This window comes from Cheilinus undulatus, linkage group 16, assembly GCF_018320785.1.
Source record: "Cheilinus undulatus linkage group 16, ASM1832078v1, whole genome shotgun sequence".
Classification (NCBI taxonomy): Eukaryota; Metazoa; Chordata; class Actinopteri; order Labriformes; family Labridae; genus Cheilinus; species Cheilinus undulatus.
The window spans coordinates 4,086,887-4,097,217 of NC_054880.1; the positions used below are offsets into that span (position 1 = coordinate 4,086,887).

Below are 10,331 nucleotides of genomic sequence, written 5' to 3' on the forward strand. Positions count from 1 at the left end.
TGGTTTTTAAACTCTTAAGGAAATTGATGGGGATATTATGTTTAAAATATGTAATTTTAATATTGAAAGGGCCTCAAGGCTCTATAAAACACCTTGCTTAAAGCACCTTGTCCTGCAGTGCAGGTGTGTTTCCCATTTTCCACCTAAAACACTTCACATTTTTAGGTAGAAAAAGAAACTCTGCTTCCATGTGGGATGTGTTGGTCTTAAAACGGGAGTGTGCAAAAAGCTAGCATGTTCCTATCTTGAAGATGTAAAAAAATGATTGCACCTTTGACCAACTAAAACCTGATCTATTGCACAGCTTAACAAATAAAAGATGCATAAGAAAGACCATTGCATATCTGCAAGTTCACAACATACTACAGATGCTTTCTCGATGCGTCAAAATCAGTGCATTTGTTGATAAAGTCTGTAATGGGACAGAGGGACAAAGATTTTGTTTGTCTCTGCTTTTTAGCTCTCTTCATTCTGTGCACACTGGCTCCAGCATATATTCTGACTAACACCCACAGACATACATGCAGAATCTCCCACGCTTTCATGCAACATGTCAAAAAAGTGAGCACATGACCTTTACACTTTTATTTCCAGAGGTTTTCATTTTTTGTCCATTCACTTTTTTAAATTCAAGTTCTGCAGATTAAAAGATGTTTACAAATTAATAAACCCAAAATGGAAGGACAGACACATCTTGGTAGTTGACTGAAATTTAACTGTTATACCAAAAATGAACGATGGTGTATTTAGGAATAATTGCAGAATTCAACAACTCTTTTTTTTTTTTTCATACATGTAGCACCTGAGGACTGTACAGAGACAAGCCTGAAAAATCGAAACCAATTCTTTGGTAAATTTGTCAATTAATTAGTCCAATTAAACATTTAAAACACAAGGAGTTTTATTTTAACAATTGGAGCGCTCATTAACTACAGATATATTAAACCGTATTATTACATAAAAATCATGTTTTATTTTTCAATTCACATTTTAAAACAGCAAATGTGGGCCTTCTTTATCTGTTCACTCCAAAAGTTCTATGTTGAGGTTTCATTTATTTTTGTCTGTCTTACCAACACACTTGTGTTTGTTAACATACACCATCTTAGTGAATTTTCTATCACAAACTTGACAACTAAAAGGTTTCTCTCCTGTGTGGATAACTGAGTGTTGCTTCAGATGTACCTGTTGAGAAAATGTTCTCCCACAATCAGGACAAGTGAACTGTTTCTGTCCTGTGTGAACAATGGAGTGTTTCCTCAGATTTTCACATAACGAAAATCTTTTACCACAAACAGAACAGCTGAATGGTTTCTCTCCTGTGTGGACGAGAAAGTGCCTTTTAAGATGTCCACTTCTTAAGAATATTTTACCACAAACTGAGCAGCTAAACTGTTTCTCTCCTGTATGAACAAGAGCATGTTGTCTGAGGTTTCCATGTAGGGAAAATCTTTTGCCACAAACTGAGCAACTAAATGGTTTCTCCCCTGTGTGAGTTCTCATGTGTGTCACCATCTCTGCTCTCCAGAGAAAATTTTTATTACAAACAGAGCAGCTGAACGGTTTCTCTCCTGAATGACGCAGCATATGCTGTTGTAAATTTTTCTCACCTGGGTATCTTTTACCACAAACTGAGCAACTGAATAGTTTCTCTCCTGTGTGGGATCCCTTCGGTTTCTTATGTCGTTTCTTTTGGCGAAGACTTGGAGCACACTCAGAGGAGCTCACTGAGGAATTTCCAGTGTTACATTCAATATCACTAACAGCTAGGTCATTATTTTGCAGAGGGTTTAAACCTTCCTGAGGTTCATCGCTCTCCTCCCAGTCACCACTGTCATCAGTGTCACATACAGAGATGTTTGAAGTCTCATCAAGAGTAACCGATTGCAAATAACAGTCTGGATTAAAGTCTCTGTCTGCCTCTGGTCCTCCACAGTCCTCTCCATTAGCTTCTGTTTTCAAATATGCAGTGTATCTGTCCTCTTCACTTTGGTTTTCATGGAGCCGCGAGGACTGAAGTTCCTCTCCATCATCTTCTTCACTCTTCACAAGAGCAGGGTCAAACGTGAACATGATGATATCATCCTCCTCTGGTCCTTGAAGCTCCCGACTGTTCCACTGATCCTCCAGTTCTCTTTTAATGTGTACTGTTTCAAGTGGCTCCTCCTGGTTAGGACTAGAGCTCCTCTCCTGCTGTTCAGGGAGAACCTCTTCTTTTATCACCACCCTCTGGACATCTGTGGACAGTGATGAACAAAAAAATACATTTGAAAACTCTTACTTGCTATTAGCATACATCATCACTGATTTTGAATTAAGTTATGATGTCAGAAGACTGTTTTTTTTCTCGATAAAGAACTAAACAAGGAGAAATGAGGACTTTTCAAGCATTCAGCAGCTGTTTTAATAACAACAACTCCAGACACTATTGGCCTTAAGTAAGCAATTAACTAATCCATGAATCCATATCAAAGGTACATATGTGGCCAAAAGCAAGGAACGGTGTATGCAAGAATAACAAATTTAGATAAGTGCAGGAATGCACACCTGCATGCAACACTTTCTATAAATGCGAACGTGTGCACATGAATCAGCCTCATATTCTCCCCTCTGTATGACCAAAATTAACCAAAAACAATAAATGCAAAGCTCCTCATCAGTGAAGACACATATAAAATAAGCTAGCAGAGCACCAGTTTCTAGCTGTGAATTGCAGTGACAGCAGACAGCAGAAAAAAAAACAAAAACAAAAACAAAAAAAAAAAAAACTGACAACAAAAGAACTGAGGCGTACGTGAACGAAGGTTGGATAGACTACCACCTCGATCCTGCGGTAGTGATTGTCACACAAGAGGCTCTTCAGCCAATCAAATCTAGGACTCAGGCCAGGCCTGCAAGTAAACAAGTTTAACATTATAACAAGGAATCTCTCGGAAAGACCCGGAAGAGTTTGGCTCAAGGTGAGTCAGGGAAAGGTCAACAGTGTGCTTTTTAAATAAGATAAGACAAATATGCAGTATACCCCAACTGTTTCAGAACCATCACGGTCATTAAATGTGGTGATGATGGTTAACATATTTGTAAGAAAAAGCACACACCCTTAAAGAAATCAAAACAACTCATAACTGACCTGATGCTCAATCAATCGATCAACCAGGGTCCTGAAACATTAATCAACTGATCAAACACTGTACCAACAAAGTAACCCTAAAGCTGTTTTAATCTTAGGTCAATATAAAATCATTTAACAGGCATGGAAAATAACCTCACAAGAAATGTTGGTCTATTAAAAATGTTTTTTAAACTAATAGAGAAAGAGGGCAACTTTTTATTTCATTTTGTGCTTTTTGTATCCAGCTTTTTTTTTTATTTTCAGTCCTTTTCTTAATTTTGAATTTAGGTCACATGCTATGTTCTGTAAGGCAATACTTCCTTTACTTGAAACAAGAAAATAAATATTTGAATTTAACCTTTTAAAACCTGGGTTTCTGGACTCTTTTCTTATTTTAACCATAAAAGGCCCAAAAAATGTCCTGTGAGTGCGTGCTTTTGCCCATTTTTCCACAACACTTAGAATTTTTAATATATGGCGGTTATTTACATTTTACTACATGTTGGGACTTCCAGTTTGTAGATGAGACTGTAGACAGCTAAAACGAGGAGCTCCCGGCCAACTAAGTTTAAAAAACGGAGAAAACCCTTATAATCATAACTAGACAACGGAAAAATAATTAACATGGATAAAACACATTTTACTGCATGTTAAGAGTGTTTTAACAGTTTAAATTGAAAAAAAAAAAAAACACAAAAAAGGGGGAAATTTATGCTAGAATCTTAGTGAGAAAGGGGGAAATTACAGTAATAACCACATACTGGCTGTGAAGCACAGTTTCTCAGCTTTCAGAAACTGTTTGAATTTTTCCGATAACACAAACAGTCATGCAATTATGGTCATGCAAAGTGTGCTTCAACAGCGCGTCGTCGGCGACGCGCTAGGATTTAAAGGGTTATGGTGGCCTGGAAGATAAGGACGCCTTCGGCGGGTGTGAAGTTGAAGTTCGTCTGGGCATGTCCAGTTTAGGGGACACCTGAAGAAGACCCAGAATGTGCAGGAAGGATTATAAATCCTATCTAGTCTGGGAATGCACCAGGATTCCCCAGGTGGCGCTGGAAAGTGTTGCTGAGGAAAGGATGTCTGAGTTGACTTGCTTAGCCTGCTGCCACTGAGACCTGGTCCTGGGATAAGTGAGAAAATGGATGGATCTAATTTTTCAAAATCAATTTGAATATAATTTTGTTTTCAGAACACTCCCAATTCATAAAACACATTGTTGCATAACCACTGGAATCAGTCAGCTGTTGGCTGCTGAGAGATGTTACAAAGCTACTAAGATCCATCAAAATAAGGCTCAGTTCCTTTTCTAAGTTCTAACCCCAACCCTTATTTTCAAATGCCTCCTTGCCCCTTAGAGCAGAGTTACAAAGGGTAGGGGTAAAATCTTCACCTGCATACTGGGATGACCCTTCAAGCTCCTGATAATGGGAGTCAACAGCGTGTATATAAATAGATGTGACGACGACGGACCAGAGCAACCCATCCGGGTACTCTGCCCAAACGATGCCAGCCCTGCCCCTTTCTGGAGGAAAACATTCCTTAGAAATGAACGGCAGTCAGTGGGAAAGTTAGTTTCATTAGGGTTTTAAAGCTTAAAATATGAGTTATTATATACAAATATAAGTTATTTGGAACAAAAACTCAAATGGCCTGTGAGATAAACATAAAATGTAGCACATTTATGAAAAAATACTTGCACTGCAACAATATGAAATTAACAGAATTATAGATGTACACAAGGGTCTGTTCAGGCTCCCTTCATCAAACTGGACAAACAGTCCCACCTTGTGCCTGGAGATGCCATAAACCAACATCACATACTTATGTGTGTTGGATCTTATCACTTGAATGTGGTTAATAAGTTAGTGAAAGTGTGAAAAAGCTGTTAGACTATGACTTAAAACTGGGCAATTAATCGGAAAATAATCAAAACCGACATTTAGTTAGAGCCTATAACTGACAAAAACCTGCCATGTCAATTATGTCAATTATTTTCCCTTGTAATATCTCTCCCTACTAATGCAACACCCCCTTAGAAACAAACGACTAGCTGTGTAATGATGTGATAGGCAGCCAGGTAGTTTCATTTCAGCTGTGCATTTTGATTTCAGTTGTCTCAATAAAGAACTATGAATTTTTAATCCCTGCATGTTCCTCTCAGTTATTCGTTTTAAAATTATACAAATATTTACAGGACGAACAGAGTCGGAGGTTGGGGTGGAATAATCATTCATTGATCGTAATCGAGGTAAAAAGCCCAATTAATCGTGATTTTGATTTTTGCCATAATCGCCCAGCCCTACTATAACTCCTGCTGTCACAGAGCCATTGCTAACTTAGAGGCATTAAGAACACAACACTGGTCCAACGTCTTACTTCTCTCTAGTTGGAGCCAAACGAAACAGAACTCTTTTCTGACAATCTGCCTTCATTTGAGATTAATAACACATGCCTTAAATTGTGGCTTTTTGATTGTTTAAGGCACAAAACACAACAAAATGTTTTTTTAAATTGCGTTATTACTGGTGTTTTCTAACCTACCGCCATTCAATCTGAAGGTTTGTTTTCCCCGAATGGGGGCGTGGTTTCACTGGAAAGCAGGATGTTGCACTGCCCTGATCAATATCCAACATTTCTACCACAAGGTTTTTTTTTCAAAATGTTTCTTCAAATCAAAAGGCCCAAAATGTGTAGAAAAAATATTATATTGTTATATTAGACTGTAGTTGTAATCTTCAGCTCTTGCAAATGATTGCCATGGCATTCTGGAAGTGGGTATTCAGAGCATCTCTGTTTGAAGGGTCATATAGCCCTAACACTTCACCCCAACCCTCCATTTCTATAAAATACGGGACGCCCTACCTTTAGACATGTACAAGTGAAACATAGTGGTAAGGCTTAGACAGGCACAGATAGCCTAGGTGTCAACCACAAAAGGGCCTGGGTTCAAATCCATCTTGTGGCTCTCTCACCAAACATCATTCTCCATTCTCTCATTCCTGTTTCGAGCTCTGTCCAGTGTACTTTCTCTCAAATAAAGGCAAAAAGCCCAAAAACCAATCTGTAAAAGCATGAATGGATGAATCCTGCTGGAAATAAATTACCCCAAAACCAAAAGAAGAGAATGGCACAGAGTTAGAATTTTTTTTTAAGGATAAAACAAAAAAATGGATTTCATTCAGAGTGTTCAACAACTCCTCAGCCTCCACTCATCAGCTTTAGGAGACGTCCAGTGCTGCAGAATAACCTGGACCACACCGATCCCAAACTAAATACTCCACCTTCATTGCTGGGCCAGAAAACAAAAGGCTATTATAAATTAAAGACAATTTTAGACTCAGCTTCATTAAAAAGTCAATCATTTCATTAACTGTAAAAGAACATCTGTCATTTACAGGATGGACTGCCCCCACTGCAAAGTGTTTTACATCAGCAGAACAAAAAGACATCTACAGAAGAAAACACTTGTTATCAGAACTGCAAATATCAACTATCCCATGGCAAAACATTATCTTGAACTTTATAACAGCAACCCATAAACTTCAAAAGCTATCGGCATTGTTCACATCCCATCCTCTGTAAGAAAGTGTGACAGACAAAATAAACTAGATCAACAGGAAGCTTTTTTGGATTTACAAACTACAGGCCAATAAATTCTCTGGTCTGAATGAAGAGATGGATTTTACTGTGTTTTTGTAACAAACTGTAGATTCTTATTTTAAGAGTTGTGGTTTTATATGTTATGTGTAAGTTCAGGGGAGTAAAAGGTAAACAGTGAAAATGTAAATGTCCTTTGAGTTGATTGGGGGTTCTTAAAATTGTAATTAGACAGTAAGGAGCAGTGTTGGACTTATTTCGAAACATCAAGGTGTGCTGAAAGGGACACAAATGCATGGGATTTATCACAATTAAAAGAAACTAGTTGGGACTTGATAAATGTGATTCATTTTGACAGCTACAATCTCAGTCCTAGAAACCCGCATTAACTTCATCAACTAAAACTATGTTTAAAAAGATTCATTGACAACCTTTTTCTCCTTGACAAAAACTAGACTAGAACTAACAAAAATAGATCTGTAATGACTACAACTGACAAAAACTAAGTTTAGTTTTCCTCAAGATGACTACAACTAGACTAAAATGTAAATTGGTTTTAGTCTGACATTCAAAATCTGTGATATTTCTCCATTGTGGGTAAATCTGTCAACAAACAATGCAGCTGTAGCTACTCAGCCTCTCAGCTGTAGAAAGCAGGGACCCCAGGTTTGGCAGAGTGCAGAGAACACACTACCATGATTTGGTACCAGAATTAGGCAAGGAAATAAATGCTTTGACTAAAAGTAAAGACTAAAATGTGAGAACTTTTTATGGACTAAAACTAGACTAAAATGTTTTTGAGTTTTCGTCAACTAAAACTAGAATAAAACTAAAAGACTAGAAATGACTAAAATGTGACTAAAATTAAAACGCATTTTATTTAAAGACTAAAAGTAAGACAAAAATTAAAAATAGCTGCCAAAATTAACGCTGCTACAAACATATGCCTGTTTCATATTAAAGCCTGGTACTTTCGACCAAAAGCTAACTAGGCCTTCTGATATTTCATAAAGTACATAAGTTTGTACAAACGCAGGCGTATTTTCACCTCTAGATTTAAGTGGCTCCAAGAACTTCTGTAAGACATATTTAACAATCAAACAAAGGTCAGCAAAAGGTTTAAAGTCCATCAAAGTGCCATTGTTATCAGGAGCTAGCTGCGGCTAACACTGAGCTCTATGTAGCTGAAATATTTACAGTAAACAAGTTTACAGAAGAGGAAAGAGAACAAACCTGAGATATTCTGAAACCCGGACATTTTAAAAACATCCAAGAGTCACAGGCGGAAGAGACGAGTCAGCTCTGAAGACGTTTTCTAGGATTATTCTGCTTTTAGAGGACTCTGGATCGTCTAAACATGCTAACTGAGCTCTGCGACAAAGAGTCTTCATGACCCGGAAACAAAAGCGCAACTTCCTGTAAACACATCCGGCCTTCAAAATACAGAGCCGCTTCAGTGTTTAACACACCTTACAAAACATTTTTTTGACATTAACTGTTCCATCGTCACAAACATATGTTTTTTATGTTAGGATATTTACCAAAATAAGCGCCAGATGCTAATTAAAGGGCATGATAATTTCTCTTTTAATTAATCAAAGTGCCCCAGATGTTCCTCGTTTGTCATGTTTCAAGAGAACATTGTTACTGAATCATGTTTTTTTGGCTTATCAAAAAAAGATATGTTCTCATGAAATATTTCTTCATTTAATAATAATAACATACAGTAAGTATAACTCTGGACTAAAGAAGACTGTAAAAATGTAAACCCAAAATAGAGAAACATTTTGAATTATTTCCAGTTAATTCAAATGTTGTAAACAGCAGGTGTGAAAGGTATTTCTCTGAAGCTGTCGGATGTAGGAGAGGTCTGAGTCTTTATAAGAGTACTAAAACTGGTGTTTGTGCCCAACAGACATGTTCCTTTATGTCTTATTGGCTTAAAAACTCTGATGTGATTAGATATGTTTGGGTGAAAATGTTGTAAATCAAATAATAGTTACATTTTTAGATATTTTCATTGGTAAACAATAACTATTTGAATGTGGCTTAATCAAATTTACTTTTTGTTCTTGGTGGATTTCAAGGTCTGACAATATCTTAAATTTTCTTTCATAGGCATTGTCTATTCGACTGCATTCTTAAAGTAAACATTGTTACTGATGAAGTGTATTACACATCAATGAGCAGGTCTCAGCTGAGCAGATACCAGGGCCCCATGAACAGGAGTTAACCAAACAGATATAGGGAAAGACAAACTTTATTATCCATTGAAGAAGCAAAAGACAAGGCTCATACAACCAATAAAACTTGTAAATAGACATTTAAAAGACCAAGTACATGCGTGTAAAAGAGGATAATATTAAAAACAACAACCAGTTAAAATGTGTCGTATAGTGTCTCTTGTATATCGTTTAGGCCAGTGGTTCTCAAACAGTGTGGCATGGCACACTAGTGTGCATTGAGGCAAGTCTAGGTGTGCCTTGGGGATCTGGCTTTGCCCCTGAAAAAACCCCAGAGAGTGGGCCCTCCCACTCATGATTAATTGATGAAATCAGTGTGTGTGTGCTCGATCAGTAGCATTGGTGCTGGCATCCTGGCTAAAAGTTACCTCATTTGGCAAGCTATTATTTAGTTAAAATTGTTGTTAAAATTATTGATTTATGCTACTTTTAACCAAGTTAACCAATTTTTCTACCCATTTTGCCAATTATTTTGACAACAGCAAAACAACAACAAATTTTTACTGCTTTTTGCAATAAGCAACTTTTTTTTAATACTTTTGACCCATTTTTGCAACTTTTTTGGATTTTTTGCCACATGTAACCAATTTTTGATACCTTTTGCCAGTTTTTGCCTACTTTTGCTATTATTTTGAAATTTTTTGCCAATTTTTTCATCACTTTTTACCACCTTTCAGCAACTTTAACCATTTTTGCCACTTATCTGCCACTTGTAACCTATTTTATCATTATTTGACACTTTCAACCCATTTTTGCCACCTCCTTGCTAATTTTCACTAACTTTCATTAACTTTTTTGGCCACTTTTTTGCTCAATTTTGCCAATTTTTAAAATCTCTTTTAATCATTTTCTTACCACCTTTTTACAACATTTAACCCTTTGGCCACTTGCAACCCATTTTTGCCACCTTTTTGACACTTTCAACATGTTTTAACCCACTTTTATCACTTTTAGCCAATTTTTGCCACCTTTCAACCACCTTTTGCTCCATTTTGCCACCCCCAGTTGGCTGAGCCCCAGAAACCCTTATTATCCCCCCTTTATAGACCACCTTGACTGTTATATTGTTTAAAAGTCTATTTTGTATTGATATGAATCTGGTGTGCCTTGAGATTTTGGCTTTAACCTTAAGTGTACCTTGGGCGGAAAAAGTTTGAAAACCACTGGTCTAGGGTAGTGATTGTAGAAAGAATGAAGAATCAACACAGCATGCATGCGGAGAAAGGTAAGACAGCTATCTAAATCATCTCTCGGGGATATAAAGGATTCAACAAGCTGACATAAGATGATGCGTGGTCTATACACGCATATAGGTAACATGAAAGTAAAAGCAGATTAAACATTATCTCATTCAGAAGAATCAGAAAATGCAACAT

General features: G+C 37.1%; 1 protein-coding gene across 1 annotated transcript; it reads right to left on the reverse strand.

Annotated features, from left to right (window-relative positions):
- Positions 1–587: 587 nt before the first annotated feature.
- On the reverse strand, positions 588–8,087 carry LOC121524296 (zinc finger protein OZF-like). The gene is made up of 2 exons (XM_041809619.1): positions 7,946–8,087; positions 588–2,237 (listed from the first exon to the last, which is right to left on the reverse strand). Exons 1-2 carry the CDS (start codon positions 7,968–7,970, stop codon positions 1,051–1,053), a joined length of 1,212 nt encoding a protein of 403 aa, XP_041665553.1. The 5' UTR covers positions 7,971–8,087; the 3' UTR covers positions 588–1,050.
- Positions 8,088–10,331: the final 2,244 nt, after the last annotated feature.